We start from the raw sequence: 18,971 nt of genomic DNA on the forward strand, positions 1-18,971 counted from the left end.
GTATTTTACTTTTTTGAATGACAACATAGAGTTTTAATATCATATTCCAAAGCAGAATATTTTTCTAATTATTTTGATACGTAAAAATCGAATTTTGGACGAGTAGTTTTTGAGTTATAAGTATTTAAAGTTTAGTCAAGCGGAGTAGTGGACAAAAATTTTGCGGGGTAACCCCGTACCACTCCACTCCGCCAATCTAAACTTTAAATACTTATAACTCATAAACTACTCGTCCAAAATTCGATTTTTACGTATCAAAATAATTAAAAAAATATTCTGCTTTGGAATATGATATTAAAACTCTATGTTGTCATTCAAAAAAGTAAAAAACTTAAAAAATGATAAAGATAAAAAATATTTAAAAATATAATTTTTTAATAAAAACGTTGGTTTTTTAACAACTTGAAACTATGTAAATAAATATTTTGAAAAAAGTAAATACTTTTTTAAATAATGAGTGTTCAATGATAAAAGAATCACCCTGTATATGAACTAAAACGACAAGGCCCGAGACCGTAACTCGTACTAAGTAGCTAGGTAGGTATTGTAAAACAAATCATATATACCAACCTCATCGAATCCATCGAATAATAATAATCATTAAATTTTAAATAAATTATCTAATGGCTTATGCCCACCATGGCACTATATGATGAATATCAATATATCATATATTAGTATTTAGTATATTACCAATAACGATCAACTCAAAACGTACAGTATTTTATGTATAATAATTTATAACCCACGGGCTATACGTAAGTCGTAGAGTAGTTAAAAAAAATAAAAACTGAAAAACGACTGTACAAATATAGTAGTTAATAATGATATTAGAATTTTACCTACCTACCTTACAGCACGTATAGTGTCATCATGTTTGCTTGTTGTGACAAAAAAACGAGACTTTATAGGTACCGAACTACAACCGTAAAATAAAATCATATTATTATTTTTTTACCAGGTTAATAATAAGGCTTCAACTTCTAAGGTCATTAACCTGGAATAATTAAAAAGTATTGGTCTTAAAACTTCGGGAGACATTATGTTTAACATTTGAGGGAGTATGTAAAATATATTATGTGTACAAGTGTATTTAAAGAAAATTATAGTTTTCGAGTTGGATTGTTAGAATATTTAAATGTGGGAAACTATTTTATACATATATAGTATATACCTACCCATTATTTTAATAGATACTTAATTGAGTTAATACGCATATATCATATATTTTACGGCATTTGTGCAATACTTAATACCATTGATTATAGATATGTATTATGTTTAATCAATGGTATTATTATGGTGTATAATTGTTTAAGTATTAAAGTATATGTGTCCCATACTGACCATACTCCCATATACTCGTATTATAGTCTTATATGACTGGCATACATTCGGGCGTATTATAAAGATACAATTCAGTACATGTGTACCTTTGTAGGCATATATACAAGGTGGGTAATCAATTTGTTTTATTCTTTAGAAAAAATAAATGTTAAACCCATTTTTATATTATAGCAGGTGATTTTTAATGTTTTCACATTTATGTTAAATATTATGATTTTTACATTCTGTAGCAGAATATTTTTGGATACATACCTATATACCTACTGACTTAAACTAATGTACTTAATACACTCATATCATTGTACTTATACATATTTTGTATTCGATATAATTAAATTTAAATATTTAAAATTCGTTACCTTGTTAAGTTTTGATAAGATGTGAAATTAAGTTACTAGCTAGGTAGGTATAAATAAATAAACCGTGGCTAGTGAATATCTCCCTACGAGCTCCTCAACCAAACTTTTAAAGTTTGAACAACTAACCATAATCAGCACTTGACTAAAAAATTAAAATAATAACCGTAGTACTATAACGGTCTTTATATGTTTTATCGTAGAAAAGTATTTTTTTAAATATTTATAATTACAATACAAATTTTTTAGATAATATTGTGCATAAAAAAGTTACCCATTCAGTTACAAATAATTAACCCCCAATCATTTAATTAACTACATAATACCATATGGTGACAAGTGTAAAAGCCCCGTTGCTCGTACATGATAAGGACTATAATTAATATTATGTGCACGGCCGCACGGTCCGATCACTCGAAACACGAAGTAGTCAGAGTACGTCAGTTGACGTGCTGTCGAGCAATTATTATCGCGTCAGTGCTAGTGAAGTTGCGCCGGATGTTTGTAAGTTAATATTAAAGCGACGATACCTAATTTTTTTTTTTCATAAAGAGTGATTTTGTTTTTTTGCCTTGAGAAGTTTATTACGTATTAATACAAATTTATTTAGGTAGTTTTAAGTTTTAACTTGTCCTATTCGTCAAATTCGCCCCGTTCGCATCTATTATTATTACCTATATATTTTCTCATTGACAGATTATATATGACGTAATTGTAGTACGCATAATTTAGCATGCATTAAATTCCTACAATAACTATATGCATAACAGTATAAAACAATTATAAATTATTACACGTAGTATTATTGATGCAGTAGTGCTTGCATTCTGCAATGAAATGACTTTTTGTGGGTCCTATTAAATTAATAATTAATATAAATTATAATCATATCAAAGTTAAATAATTCTTAACTATATTCATGATAGTATGCACTTTTTTTTTATTAATGAGATTTTAACATTAAATTATAATATCTTGACAATTATGTACATGAATCTGAAACAAATATAAATTAGTAAAGCTCACACTCTTAAATTCGGAGGCCTGATTGCAGAATAAAATGTAACGTATGTTTGATTATATTAACATTGTCAGTTAAAAGACCAAAAATATACACTTATTATTTAATATTTATCAAACATCATTGTTACAAGTGTAATAAAATATAACACCTACCTAATATTAACTATAATGTTTTATTTTATATATAGATATTTACATCGACATATTCGATGTAATATTACGACATATGAATAAGAAATATTATACTTAAGTCTTTAGTAAGGTATATATATATATATATATACTTATATCCTTACCGTGACGAAGTCAATTGTCTATCGCGCGTCCTAATATCTGTATTTTTTTCTTGGTGGGGCGGGGGTATATAATATGTGGAGAAGTCTTATGGTGAAAAAATATCGTATATATACAACCTATATAATATGTATACGGTATCCCTATATATATATATAAGAATATATACTAAAAACAAATAATCGTATTGAAGGCATTTAAGAGTGGGGTTGAATCCGAAACCTCCCCCACCACGAATGCACGTTATATATAATATAAATTCACGCGTTAGGTGTGTGTGCATATACACACACACACACATATATATATATATTTATGCTATGCTTACGTGTATATAATTATATCCACATCATTGGGTTATATATTATTGGAATGATGAAATATTCGAAAAAAAACGTCGTTTCATGAATATATAGTATATTAAATTTAATATAGACGAATACATTATTTTATAACTGGTTGTGAGACTGGTCGGTAGATTATGGAGGGAGTTACGTGTTTCTTATATTGGAATATTTGCACGGCACAGTGTATACTTGTATATATGTTATATTATGTAGGTACCTACATAACTGCGACAGAAGCAGAATATCGCAAATCATTCTCATTATTATTATTTTTTTTTTTATCAAGATTGGAATTTCAAACGATGTACAGGCTCCTTGATGGAATAATCGTATGTCGATAGGTAGCAAGTAAATCCAAATATAACATGATACTTTTACATGACGTAACAGGTACCTATACATAAGAATACAATACATAACTATTGTAACCACTATTATTAAATAGGTACCTAGTCAACGTATATAGTGTGCAGTGATTAATAAATTATAAATTATAATATCATTATAGTCTGCGTAGAGTAAAATCATTTACGCTTTCGTTTGAATTATAAAATAATATACTATATAATATGATCCTTAACAAATGGTTACTCTACCTATGAATTATTTTCCTAGTCTATTTTTGTTTTTATTTTGTCTTACGCATTATAATGATCAATTTGTTTATTATATAAGAATTAAGAAGTGTTTAAAAAAAAAAATTAATGACTACCTAAGATATATTTTTAATTTTCATAGTCAAAAGCAAAATTGTTTTCTGAAATTGTAGACGTATTATATCGAATATAATAATTAATAATTAAATAAATTATTCGTCATAAATTAGTAATTTACTACAATAATAGATACCTACTTAAAAAATAGCAGACGCAATGCATGAATGCATCGCAAAATACTAAAGTTAGACTTTTATAATATACTATCGTTCACCTAAATATTGAAAACTTAATTTATTCAATATATATTATATTATTATATTATATTTAAACATTATGAATTTCGAGAAAAGTGTAATATTCAATTTTTTTGATTATACATATATCTATAAATACAAATATAGGTTATTGACTTGTCATTAAAATATAATTAAAAGCTACTGATAAAAAACTATTTTTTTAAGTGTAGTGCGTTATAAAATATACACCTCAACTAAACAATTTTTATAAAAACAAAATATGCATTTGGATGATAAGTGTTGCTATTTTAATGGTTCACTATATATTATAATATGTTTAATATATTATTGTTATAGTGTTATATGAAGTAGAAGGGATTGCTCGTCGCTGGAAATAGTCACCGAGTGGTGAGTACCAAACACATTAAGAAAATAAGATTAAAATATTATATGTAATATGTAATGTTATACGCTAATACCTGTATAGCTATATATAGAATATGTAATATTATAAGTTCATATCCGTGTGTGTGTGCGTTGTACATTATTTTATTATTATTTATTGCGTTTTACGTGTTAGAGGATATTGTAACAACAATAATTACGGCATCGGACAAGATAATATACCTCAATTAACAATAATGTATAAATAATTATAAATATGTATTATTTGTTTTTAATACAAGCGTGAACATCATGACATACCGTAGACCACCAGGCACCAGCAGACTTTGACTTCCGAATAATATACGTAAATCTGTTCACCAAACGTCCTTCAATTTTATACTACAGGGTGATTCCTATTCACCAATCACGCTCACTCCCCCTTTTATTCTTAGCTAATAATTTAATTTAAATATACCTAAAGACCATACTTTCAAATTCTTGGTGTTTTTTGTATTTAGTACTTAAAAAGTATTCCGCAGTGAAACTAACTTCTGTTTATCAAGTGAGAATCACTTCAGCAGTTTTTACTGTAAATTATTTAATAGATGATTTTTTTTTAAATGTTAATACACCAAATTCAAAATTTGTACGAGTATAGTTTCTTAGTTAATAAAATGTTTATACAATAAGGACAATAGTCCTAAAATTTTTTCTACAAAAATATGAAATAAATGTGATATTGAATTATACTTGGACCATTTTTACAAATTGTTTAATGATGATAGATTAATATTAATCACAATTATTTCTAAATTAATATAGCCCACATATTTCCCAAACCCATTATCATGGACCTACTATTCTTAGTTACACAAAGTTAAATAATACAAATACAGCGCTTTTGAATTTTGATTTTGTTACGTAAATATGTTTAAAAAAAAAAATATCCGTAAAATTTGACAAAAAGGGAAGTTTCTAATTTGAAAAACAGAAGTTTGTGTTGCCATAGTACACTCAAAAAGTATAGTAAAAAATAATCAAGAGTTTAAAAATATTATGGTATTTTAGTTGGTATTTTAAAAATAATACTTTGAATAATTACAATGTTGGAGAAATAAGGGGGATCATACATCTTGGTGCACTCTGTATACCTAACTACCCAAGTATATGTTTATTGCGTTTGTGTCTAATATTTTGTTTTGGGATTATTAAGTCCCCGCTGTCCTGAGACGTATATTACCCATAATATATAGGTAGCATACCATACGGTTGTCGCAAATAATATGCAATATATAACGACGGTTATTATATATACAATTATTATTCGATGATTATTTTGGGGGCTTCATATAAGGTATGGAATAAAATAATAATAATACGCACCCCTATATATTATTATGCGTACGTGTAGCGCACTAGCGTTGTTTAGCTCTTAGCTCGAACACTCGAACACCTGGTCACCACCACCGGCTGATCACCCCACCGCTACTGAAAGGCAAGAAATTGAAATAAAGAAAAAAACGATTCCATGTGCGTACGGATACGGTTCTCACTCAGTAAACCGTTTTTGATTTTCATTGTCTTTTTTTTTGCCCGATTTTCCAATAACGTTTTTTACGTTTTTACGAGTTGAAGGGCGCTCTTAGAAGGCAACACGAGGTACAATCGTAGGCGCATACCGATATTTATTGCACGTGTGTCGCATGAGTAGTATCACAGAACAAGTTTATTTCGTGCCTCCAACAGGACATGGGCAGTTTTAGCTTGAAGTCTGTACCCGAATCGAACAGCAGGAAATATTCCATCTGTGCTGTTGACGATACATTTATGGTGCACTATACTAAATACTACAAATCTACAATTATAAACAATATTGTATTATCGTTACGATTTGTAGCTACCTAAATGCCACTATAATACTATTAAAACAAATAAATAAAAATAATATGTACTAGTATTATAGGTACCTACTTTTATTTAGAATCAAAGGTTAAATGTTTTTCAGTTTTTCAATTTTTGATTTGCATAATTCCATCCTGCAGTCATAAAATTATAAAAACGTAAAATATCGAAATAATAATAAGTTTAACTTGTTGATTTAAAATAAATTACCCCTATCGGCTACCCCATCGACATCGAGTATAATAACATACGCCTTTCGCCAACATGCCCTGTTTGGACGATAAAGAAAAATCCTGTGTACTACAGGATAACAATGATATTATAAATTATAATCCTTATTTACAATCGGATTAGTAGAATACTATGCAACTTTACCACTACTGACACTGTCTAGTAGATGTAGTTGTAGGTAGTGGCACTGTGGCAGTAGTCGACGGTAGGACTAGTGGCGGCGGCGATAGCGGAAGGTAATCGCAAAAAAACGGTGTTGCACCAACTTACTGCAAGTAAGCAGCTGGTGCTGCTGCAACTGCTGCCGATGGCTCTATGGTGCGCGACGTCGTCTATGAAGCAATCGTCGGCCGTCGCGCCGTACTAAAGACATCGTACGTCCGTGACGTCACCACTACTGCGGGAGGCCCAGGTGTGCGTATCAGCACGACGGTCTCGTGTGCACCTGGTATCTCGCACCATTACCATCAGCTATCGAAGTAGTGTAAATGTGTAATACAACTTGTGTTAATATAATAGTAGTCTCATAATCTTTTTCCCTATGTGTACATGTCCGCGACCGTCGCTGGTGCGATTATGATTCGTTTGTAGATGTAATAATAATAATAATAATCGTAGTAATAATAATAATAATAATAATAAAAAATTGGATTTTTTTTTTCCCAAAAGGAAATCATTTTCCTCTCTCTATCGACGACGAAGTGACGACGCCGACCGCGTACCGTGAACGCGCCCGCAAACAGTCGCCAGTCGCCACGACAGATCGGCCGCGATGTCCGCTTTGACCGCCGGGGTGCAATACAGTCTGTCGTCGAACCAGAACAATGGCCTTATGTCCAAGCAGAGGACGGGCAAGAACAAAACGCTGTTCTTCGTCAAGCTGACCGATTCCTGTCTGAAGGCCGTTGAGGATTACCTGCGGTGCTGTCAACAGGTTAGAACAAAACCTTAAGTACCTACCGACCTTTTTGCGATCTACGCGACGATCTTTTGTTATCGGAAGCTCTTAGGACCCACTCTGTCCATGTCCGGTCGTCGCCTACGCGATTTCTCTTGTGCTCGTCTCGCGCGACTCGTTTCCCTCCGGCCACGTCCGCACATATACTAGGTGTCGATCCTCCGATTTTTTTTACCCAACTCGCACCGCTCTGCGTCCCCGATTTTTCGACACCCATCACAGGGTCTTCAATTTTGGTTGACCTCCATCTGCTAGACTCTTAAATCGTATTTCAGCCACCCACCACATCTTGCAGTTTTTCTTCATTGTTCACTACCCCAGTTTATTTTGACGATTTCCAAAGTTTGACTAGATGAACTGGTGTCCTACAATCTATTAATTTAAGCTTCAGGCAAATGTCTGTCTATTATTTCTGAGCCTAAGTGTATCTCAATATTTCAAACAGCTGGTCTTCAATATTGTCCACATACCATTGTATGTAAACTCATATACGGTTTTATCTATCAATTTTTGTGCCATAATGTTGGAACCTAGGTACAAATTATACATTTAAAATTTTTTTTTAAATTCTTACTGAAATTCTATGAATAAATTTGGATTAGGTATTTTTAGTCAATATTGCTGACGTACACATTTAATTGGGGGGGTTTTTTTTTTTGACTGATACTTGAATTGAAATAAAATTAATTATTGTCATTTAATCCCTATAGGTATTATACCTATATACAAACAAATTACTATCTACCAAGTTGAATAGCTGCATAGGTACCTACTACCATTTAATACTTAGGAACAGTAAATACCATTTCATTAGCTCATCTACTATAGTACTAGTATATTTTTAAACTTATACCTTTTCTAATGCTAGTTATTAAATAGGTAAATAGGTACCTATACTTCCTGGATATTTGTGTTAAATAGTGTAACGCATTACCTCTTAAATCATTTTACGATTTCAAGTTATTTTTGTTTATAATTTTGAGTGAAATTTATTTTTTCTTAAACTAATATTAATTTCCATATAATTTGGTAGTTATTCAATTAATACCATAAGAGAATCACAGAGATAATCATTATAAAAACAATATAATTTTTTGTTTTTGCTTTCTTAATAGAAAAACAATTTAGGCAGTCAATACATTTAAATACTTTTATAGCTAAAAAAAACTTTTTAGTCAAGTTTACAAAATGTTTAGTAAAAGAAAGCTTTAAAACATAATTATTTGTCTAAGAATATAGTTGTTACTTTATTGATCTAAATAAGATTCTTATGCTGCCTTCGTCCTGACCTTCTCAAATTATTATGTAACATTTTATAATCTTCACTAGGTAGCTCGCTAGGTAGGTTTTATGAATTATTTTTAATGTTTGAATAAAAATACTTAGTCTTAATTATAACAATAAATTGTTTCAATAGTCTATTAGTTTGATTCTTTTTAATAAAATTTTCTATTTTCATGACATTTAATTTATTCGGTACATAATAAAAAGTTTTTAAAAACAGTATTAACACCCCTATTATTACATTTGTTTGTAATTGTTAGAAATTCTTGAACAAATATATCCTTATGCTCAATAGGTTTCCCTAAATTTTAGAAGAGTACCTATACTAAATCTTTCATCGATTATTATTTATGTACAAAGAGGTATTTATGATAACTATTTCCTACATAAGTACTTATTATCTAGGTAGTGTAGTAGTCATTTAAAAATACACATTTACGTAATCATTACCTAGGTTCCAATGTACTAATAAGTGTTGAAAAGCCACTTCAAAAATATTAAAATAATTGAATTTAATTGATTTTATGTATTTGTTATCCATCTGCTATCATGTTCAATTGCGCAGTTTCTTTAAGAAAAAAAAACTAAGGGTGCTTAAGCTATGCATTTCCTCATTTTAGTTTTTTTGTAAGAAGTTTTTGATACATAAACACAGACATTATTTGAGGGCGCTAACTTTAAAATTGAGAATGCTAATACCCCCTAAGCCTCCCTATTTGCCCCTATGATCATGTAATTTACAAAAAAAATAAATTAAATTAAAGTGATTATTGATGATTAATTCAAATCCAAATCATGGATAACATTCAAAAAAATAAAACCATCTATATACCTATTGTAAATTAATTATACAAACAATAAAAATATATTGCATGAATTGCTAAAGGTTGGTCAAAATTAATTTTATACCAATTTTAATACCTTAAAATATTATCTTATAGCATGATATTTATTTTAAACCATACCTTTTTATTATCCTCTTACTGTATAAACTGTGTTAATAACAAATACACTTGTTCCTGTTTGTTATAAAAAATAAAATAAATGATATATTAAAATTGAGAAAGTTAGGATATAGTTTTTAAAATTCCGGTTAGTTTTTTTATTCCAATCAATATTTGCAAACTATGGTTTGTTTAAAGGGTTTAACCTCACTGCTTACACAAATCTTATTTAGGTTTCTATTTTAATTTTTTTTATTTGAAATAAATTGTTTGTTTTGGTTTACAGTGTTTTAATTCTATTAATAGATGCACACTCAATATTTTAAGTACTTATAATAGAATTTTTCAATAATATTTTAATAGATAGAATAAAGCTATTGGGTATTCTTTAACTAAATTATTTACTTGGTGACAGGCACAGAAAATGTAATAGGCACATTTTATTAGGTATTGTTAGTTTATCATAATAGAATTCCATTACTTCTTTCTTATTAAATTGATTAATGTTTTTACAATTAAAAATGTATCAGCTTATCTAACATTTATATATAATTGTAACTTGGTACTTACTAAGCTTGAATAAATTAGAAACATTTTTCTTTTCATTATTCTCAAATTCTTATGTTGACCATCTGTTCAATAAATTCACAATAAGCTCAATAAGCTAATTTGATGGTAGTAATATAAACAAAATTCAATTCAATAACTTAATAACAATAACAAAAAGTTTTATTTTCTTGTCACTAAATATTTTCAACTTTCTACATACACCCAGAATAATATTGTATCATTTTAATGTTGAGGAACAAAATTAATGTGAGGCAGTTAATTTTTTCATTAATATATTCTATTTAGCCTTCAAGTTTTCATCATTAAGACTTTTAGAAGTTAGATACGGTTTTTTAATGGGTGTTATGGACTAAGACTTGGATTCAAAGGCTTGGTTCATACCAGGCACTTGGTTCTAACCCTAGTAGTAGTAGCACAATTAATCCGTAGTGGTGATATTACTTTACAGAATCTCCTGAAACACTTAAACCATCTACCTATTTAGATAATTCTATACTTTTTTTTTACTAAACATATAATAGTTTTTTTAAATCATACTATGAGGGTTAATTTTAAACTGCAACTAACAACCTACTCTAGGATGTATATTTTCCTGCATATTATTATTTTACAAAACTGATACATTTTTTATATTTTTAAGAACTATTAAAACTGGAGATTATTATTTTAAAGCATTTCAATTTTAAATAATATTGTTGGAGTATATCAGCTCCTCAAGTTCTGACTGCACATAAGGCTACTGTACCAAAAACTAAAATGATAACCAGTAATTATATGATTGTTTAATTTCTTATTATTAATATTTTCAAAAAATTAATTATTCAGTTTTTCATGATCATGAATTATATTAAAATTAAAATAAATCTTTAGTAAAAATGTTTTTAAAAAACATTGGGGAGGTTACTTTTATTTAGATAGGAGTAAGTCGTTATATTTTTATCTTAAATACATCTACATTTCCCAAAACAACTGCACCTTTTTTATAAACCCAAATAGATAAATAGATTTATTTTAGTTAAAGTATGAGATAAAAACTATTTTTCTTTTCTTGTAACATTTTTCAGGATACCTATTTAAAAAAGAAACTACTTGTATATAATTGGTTTTAATTAATTATTATTATTATATCATATTGAAATCGCATAAAATAATTTACCAACACCACAAAACTATTAATAGAATGCTGTACTATAAAATGGTTTCATACATATTATTCTATAATACCTATTGATATTAAGTATGTTTATTAGTACGGTAGTTTATAGTTTATAGATTATAGACATTATATACATTAGCCATTATAGTAATTTATTGTGATCATTATTGTTATTGTACTCATATTAGATCGACTAATGATATTTAATTTTTACGCATAATGTATATTTGACTTTTTGTTGAAAAATTAGTACGTATTTTAAACACACATACTTCACTGTCCTTGAATATTATTTATAAATGAATTAATTCCGTTATAAAAATTAATTTTTTTTCGTCTATTAAATTAACCATTTTCATTCTGTTTCGTAAACAACGTAAACTCGTTTTTATCACCTCAATTACGATCTGGCAACAATGTTTAAAAGATTTAAGTTTAAAGTTTAAAGAATCGGATTAACGGGTTAAAGCTTTTTATTTTTTCTATAAAATTGTTTTTAGGTTTAATACGTTTTTGATGTGTATATTAAGCACCATCTGCATTACTTATGAATTTACGATAGGTACAATAAACTTTCTACCTAGGCTTACGATTGAATGAAGTGTGTTGTGTGTATCATATTACTATATTAGTGATATTTATAATAATATTTCATATTATTATGTTAAAATGCAATATAAAAATACTGAATTCATCAAAAATAAAATATTATTCTATGATTATTATGTGCAATAGATTAGCTTCATATTATCGAACGTGTTATAAGTTATAAACTCATAAAATATTAACCACATCATTATATAATTTAATAATGTATTACCCTCGCCGTAAACAGTAGTTAAATAGGTAGTTAACTATCCAAATAAAAGGAACTGAACAATATTATAATTTATTTGTTACTTTTCTTAATAATTGAAGTGAATTTATAATTATTATTGTAAAAAATCTATCTGGCTAGATAGTATTTCTAAAACCAAAAAATAATAATTTTTAAGTGCATAGAACTCAGTGGCATTGGTGAATTACGTTTGTACTTATTTTTTCCCGTACAATGTCAGCTGGCTTATCGACAATGTTGACAAAATGAAATGAAGGTCAAAATATTAACAAATAATTAATTTGATTTTCGTAAACGAAATCAACGAAAGATAGATTCAGTGAAAATGTCATTGATGCCCATTGAAAACGATTTTTTTAGTTTAATTCAATTAAATTTAGAAACACGAATTACCTATAATTTCTTTATGGTTTTGGTTCCTTATCATTGTGATAAAATAAAGCTTACAAAAATCATACCCATGTTATTTAATTACATTTTTAACTTCCTTTTAGTGATGGAATTTTTAGATGGGTAATTAAGTAACTAAAAATTATTTTATTTTGAATAAAGTTCAGTACCATAGTTTTAAAGCATTTTATACTTATTTTTCACTTACAAATAACTGCATATTTCAATATCCCCATTATTGTTCGCTAAATATATATTTAATTTCAAGGTATCCGAATAAAATAAAATATATCTGAGCTAAAACTTTATGATAAAAACTTATTTTGTGTTCTTCGTACTGTCTAATAATAATTGTATTGCAAAAACTGGTTTTAACTAGCTGTAGAGTAGAATTATTGTATATGTATGTAACATAATTATCCTTTCGTCTTTCGCACTCATACTTTCACCCGCTTTTTCACGTGAAACATTAGTAATACGCAACAAATAAAAATGTGTACGTACTCTAATAGTAATAATAATAATAATAATACGCATTCAATTATTTTCACGAATCCACCATGTATCTAACCGTATTGAGTTTTTCGTACAAAATTTGACGAGTGTATTTTTGATTTTTCCTAGGATTTTTCTTAAAAGCAATAAGATATTAATATGACTTGAACATTGAAATATCTTTTCAAAGTTTTTGACTGACGTTAGCTACTTCGCGAAGAAAAATTTTATTATAATGTATTGGGTTTCGCATAGGCAATATATTGATATTGGTAATTAGATAATAATATTTGTTCATTGTTTTCGTTCTCAATTCTACGATTGCTTCTACATAAATTCTCAAAAATCTATTATTGCCTCCGTAATTTTTATTTAATATTAATGCTCTATTATTATTATTGGTTACTCCAAAATGGCATAACTTGAATAAATACAATTAATACACAAGGCAAGGCTTAAATATTTTGTCTACGTTGAGGACAAGGTCAGGACCAATTGTATGACAAAAAGTGAAAGTTTCGCTACTACCACTGCCACTGCCATACTATTTTTTATATATTTATATATACTATATATACTATTGCTGCTGTTACAGACTAAGAGTTTGGTATTTGGGTCATACACGTCAATAGACCAGCTCTCTCACAGAGCTACCTGTGTGAAGCCTGAGAATGACCTACCAATAACAATTTGACATCCATTATTATTATTATTAATACACATATTTATTAATATGTCAAACATTTAACAATATTTTATTAACTACTAATGACGTGTCCCCCTCGTCTAATGCAGAGATAATATTATTTTAAAACCCGATGCGATGAAAACAAACAGATACGGTTGGTATTTGTTGTACGTTTAACCAAAATCAATTTAATAATTTTAAAAAGTAATACCATTGATTATAAATACTAGTATTTATAATCAATGGTAATACCTATAATATGATATTATAATGGATAGAGTTAAATGATAAACTCATATTATAGTGTTAAATATTTATATTTATTTAGCTAAACTAGACATAGTATGTAACTATATAACTACGGTCACCGAGAAAATAATATTAAAACATTCCTCGGTTTCGGTTTGTTATGTTATAAATAAACAAAAATATAATTATAGTTTCGCGCGTCATCTACACTATATTTTAAATAAGGTAAAATGTTCGTAATTCGTGTCTCAGAAGATATCAGCGTTCTGTTTGTATTATTTTTCTGCCCCACGCGCATAATTTTTTTTTATGTTTTTGAATAGTCATAGATGAAAACCACCCATTACAAAATCGCTAGATACTAAAATTTTTTAATCATTTAAGGAATCACTCTTTGATGTGTCTAAATATTGTCTCAAAACAATTTATACATGATTTAAATTTACGAAATTAATTTTTGATTTTGAAAGTCGAATACTAAATCAAACAATAATTATATATAAAACCGATATGTCATACCCTCAAAAACGCTTAATATTATTATTATTATTTTTTTTTTGTAAGGAGAACCCACGGCAACATAGGCTATTGGGTGTGGGGTGGTACGGTAGGTGTTATTTTTGTAGGTTTTTAAGTGGGTAGGTTTGTAACACGTGTTTGTGTATGTGTGGCAAGGATATGTTGCTAAAAATCTCGGGTGGTCACCCATCCGGGAGCTAGCAACTGCGGCCGGTACGTACGCTCAGTGCGTTTCCGCAGATTGAGCGTACGACCGCGCCTCACCAAGCCAGGCTCAAAATTATTATTCTTTATAATTTTGGAACTAGGTGGTTTTACTCTGAGATTACTCAAAAATCTTAAAAAACGATTTGAGGCAAAGCTGTTTTTTCTATGTTGCGCCTTGCGCATGAGTCTGAGATTAAAAACAAATATGAAATATTGCACTGACATTCTCTTAACATATACATTTGACTGTATAGAGTAATTATACATTTTTAACTAAGTGATTATTTATTAATAAAAAAAAAAAAAAAAATTAATTATTATAATAATAATTACAGAAATAATTATTGGTTATTTTAATATTTTTCTAATCTTATTAAAAATTTACATTAGTTAAATCTAAATGGTATGATATGTGCATTCTACACATACCTGTGATTAAAAATGAATTTACTATGATTTTAATCATAAATGTATTAAGTTATAACAGTATTGCTCAATTATTGATTTATCATTTCCTTGTTGTTTACTATTGTTTAAGCTTATAGTTAATATAAATAAGATAGATATTCAGCTATTTATTAAAAGAATGTTGATTTAATAATAAATAATTATCAGATATTCTTGTTTTTATGGAGTAAAATTTAAATGTATCATTCTTCTGAGGCTTTGAACATAAAACAAATATGAACTCCTTAAATCTTTTGCTCTTAATTTATTATACTTCTTATTTCCTTTTAATTTTAATTTATAAGTTATAACCCAACTTTAATTTAATTTTAGTATAATCCATTCATTATTTATATAACAAACACAATTCAGATATTTTAATTAAATTAAATATATCTATGAGTAAATTTTAAATATAATTAATATATATTTTTTAGGGTAACTCAGAAAACCTTCCAAAACCTAGAATACAATTTAAGGGCAATGAAGGTGTAAGTATTAATTTTTGAACTAATTAACTATTAAAGAAATAAGTTTTATATTTATAATTATTATTTTAGCAATTATGCGTACCGAGCATATCAAAAAATTATACATTTGACTTTAGTTTATCCAATACAACAGACACTGCTGCTCCTCGAAGTAGTTTTGAATGTATTCGTCAAAATACGTCTAGGTATTTTATAAAAAAAAATCAAATATACACCTATTATTATAATTATGATAATGATCAAAATATTTACTATTTTATTTATTTATAGATCATTAGAATATGTTGGTACCTTGAATAGACATATACGAGTACTTGCAAATGATGATGTATATGAAGCTACTAGACATAGAATGGTTGCTGTTGAAGAATTACACAAGAAATCATGGTATAGTTGCTATTTATTTTAAAATATATTTCTAATTTTTTCACTTATAATTTTATATTTTTTGGATATGAAATATTTATTCTAGTGTAATAATAAATAATATCATCAAAATGTATTATAAAAACAACTAAGATTAAAATTTCACAATTTGTATTATTAAAAATAAAAGGTTGATTTTGGATTTACAAAAAAAAAAGGATAAAATAGCCAATAGAAGATATTTAATTTGCATGTTTCTTAAATTAAAATGTATAGCTATAATTAGACTTTTTTCTTTGTTTACAGTACACGGGAAATTGAACTTGACAGCAAATCAGCTCTTAGTCGCAAGATACGAAAAAATCCTGCTCAAATAAGAGCTAGCCGTCATAATAATAATTCTTATAATAATGTTAATATTACAAATAACGTTCCAAAACCTATAATTTCCAAACCTATACCCCCGCATATCCCTTCACCAGCCAATCATGCATCAGATATTAGCAAAAAACCATTAAGAGATAGAATTATCCATCTTTTAGCATTAAGGCCATACAAAAAACCAGAATTAATTAGTATTTTAAATAGAGGTTTGTTCAAATTGTTAGTGTGTTTTACATGTTTGTGTAAATTACTAAATTTATGTTTTTTAGATGGTTTGAAAGATAAAGATAGAACACAGATAATGTCAGTTCTTAGTCATATAGCAATATCAAAGGATAATGCATACTATCTATTAAGGCATGTTTGGAATGATGTTCAAGAAGACTGGCCATTTTATAGCAGTCAAGATCTTATTGTATTAAAACGGTAAATACAATTGTATATTTATTTTATTTCTTAGTGGTTCAACAGTTTCACTATTATTATTAATTTTAAAAAAATACAAATATTTTTAACTAAGAAATATTTGAAAAGTTGATTCATATTCATATTTGTTTTACAAATAAAAGCACAGTTTCAAAGAAATTTAAATATGATCAAATGAAATGCAAAATGTATGTTCTATGTTTTGGACAGTTGTACTATTCTCTGATTTTTACTTATCTAAAAGTACTACATTCTAGTATTATAATATAAATATTCAAAACGAGTGAGGGAGTAATTTAAAAAATAATTGCAATATTCCAAATATATTTCATTGAAATGTATGATAAGAATGGTTTGTATATAACAATTATTATTACAAGTTAACTTCTTAAAATACTATATGATATTTTAAACTCTGTTGTATTATTTATTTATTATGTCATTATAAATATAATAATTTTCTTCTCTAATTACAATAAAATCTCAAAATAATTTAATACTGAATATTATGTCATATATTTCTGGCACTTGAAACATTTTATACTTTAACATTCTATGCCCAATCACTTAATTATTATTTTAATTTTTAATAATATTCAGTAGGTACCTAATTATTGAGAAAAAAGGAGAAATAACTTTTTTCTTTTAATCTGAAGTCTGTACAATTTACAGTATAATTTTTTGTGCTATAACAATACTTTTATATCAAAAAACATTTTAATATTTAGACGAAAGCCTCAAAATTTAACACCTCCTGGATTAAGTGATACTGGAAGCTCTGGCAGCAGTGAACAATCCCCAAGTAGCACCGTTCCCAATAGTCCTCCTAATAATGTTCATGGTAACAAAAGACCTGGTTACTACAATAGTGCAGATGGTTTCCAGACGAAAAAATTGCGAGTTTCACATTTCAAACGACCATCACCTGAGAAAAAATTATTATCAAATAGTCCTCCACCAATTGTGTCTAGTACTCAATCAACTATACGATCACCTACTCATGCACCTTCTCATACCAATCCAATACCAAAATATATTCAGTAAGTATACTATCAAGATAAAGTATTATTCTTTAATAAGTACTAAAACTGTTATTTTGTTTAATTTAAATATATTCCATCTGTTTACGAAATGAAAACAATAGTTTTTATTATATAAACTTTCAAAATGTTTTTTTTTTCTATTTTCAGAGATTTTGTACGAATAACAAACAAGGAGCAAAAGAAACAATATAAATCAGAATTCATGAAATGTCATAAAGAATACAAACACCTGGCTGAAATTATGGATCCTGTTCGAAATAAATTTGCTAAGCTAAAAGATCGTATGTTACTTTATCCTAAAGGTTCAAATGAGTATAAGGTATAAATTAATTTATTGCTCTACATTTATTTGTTGATAATATAAATATATTTTTAGATTTTAGAAAACCAAATATTACAAGAATATAATGAAAGAAAACATGATGATAAATATCAAGCGGCTAAAACACGTTTTGACTACCTTCATAACAAATTGTCTCATATTAAAGATCTGGTGCACGACTATGATAAAAACAATCCAGTGTTGATATGTTGATATGAGCGTAATGAAAACTTTTAATGATTTATTGTTTTTTTTTTTTTTTGTAAGGGGGGCTTGGTATTCAAATTTAAGATCTTTTAAACTGACCGTTAAAATCATGAATGTGTTAAAACTTAGCCAGAAATATTGATTTTATTTTATTTTTGTTTGTATTAAAGTTTAACACTAAAGATCAAAATTGTTTATCACTCAA

The 18,971-nt window shown here is 27.6% G+C and overlaps 1 protein-coding gene across 2 annotated transcripts; it reads left to right on the top strand.

The window, feature by feature from the left end:
* The first annotated feature begins 4,651 nt into the window (after positions 1-4,651).
* On the top strand, positions 4,652-18,971 carry Su(Tpl) (Suppressor of Triplolethal). Of its 2 annotated transcripts, none has more exons than XM_015508709.2 (10): positions 4,652-4,670; positions 7,452-7,716; positions 15,965-16,018; positions 16,088-16,203; positions 16,289-16,405; positions 16,691-16,974; positions 17,038-17,194; positions 17,923-18,234; positions 18,385-18,556; positions 18,614-18,971. In XM_015508709.2, the coding sequence occupies exons 2-10, from the start codon at positions 7,555-7,557 to the stop codon at positions 18,770-18,772; spliced, it is 1,533 nt and encodes a 510-aa protein (XP_015364195.2). In that variant the 5' UTR covers positions 4,652-4,670; positions 7,452-7,554; the 3' UTR covers positions 18,773-18,971. The 2 variants fall into 2 exon arrangements, with proteins under 2 accessions (XP_015364195.2, XP_015364194.2); XM_015508708.2 differs by lacking the exon at positions 4,652-4,670 and adding an exon at positions 7,196-7,375.

The sequence above is a fragment of the Diuraphis noxia genome, unplaced genomic scaffold (assembly GCF_037042655.1).
Source record: "Diuraphis noxia isolate RWA-SAM2 unplaced genomic scaffold, SU_Dnox_SAM2 contig0005, whole genome shotgun sequence".
NCBI lineage: Eukaryota > Metazoa > Arthropoda > Insecta > Hemiptera > Aphididae > Diuraphis > Diuraphis noxia.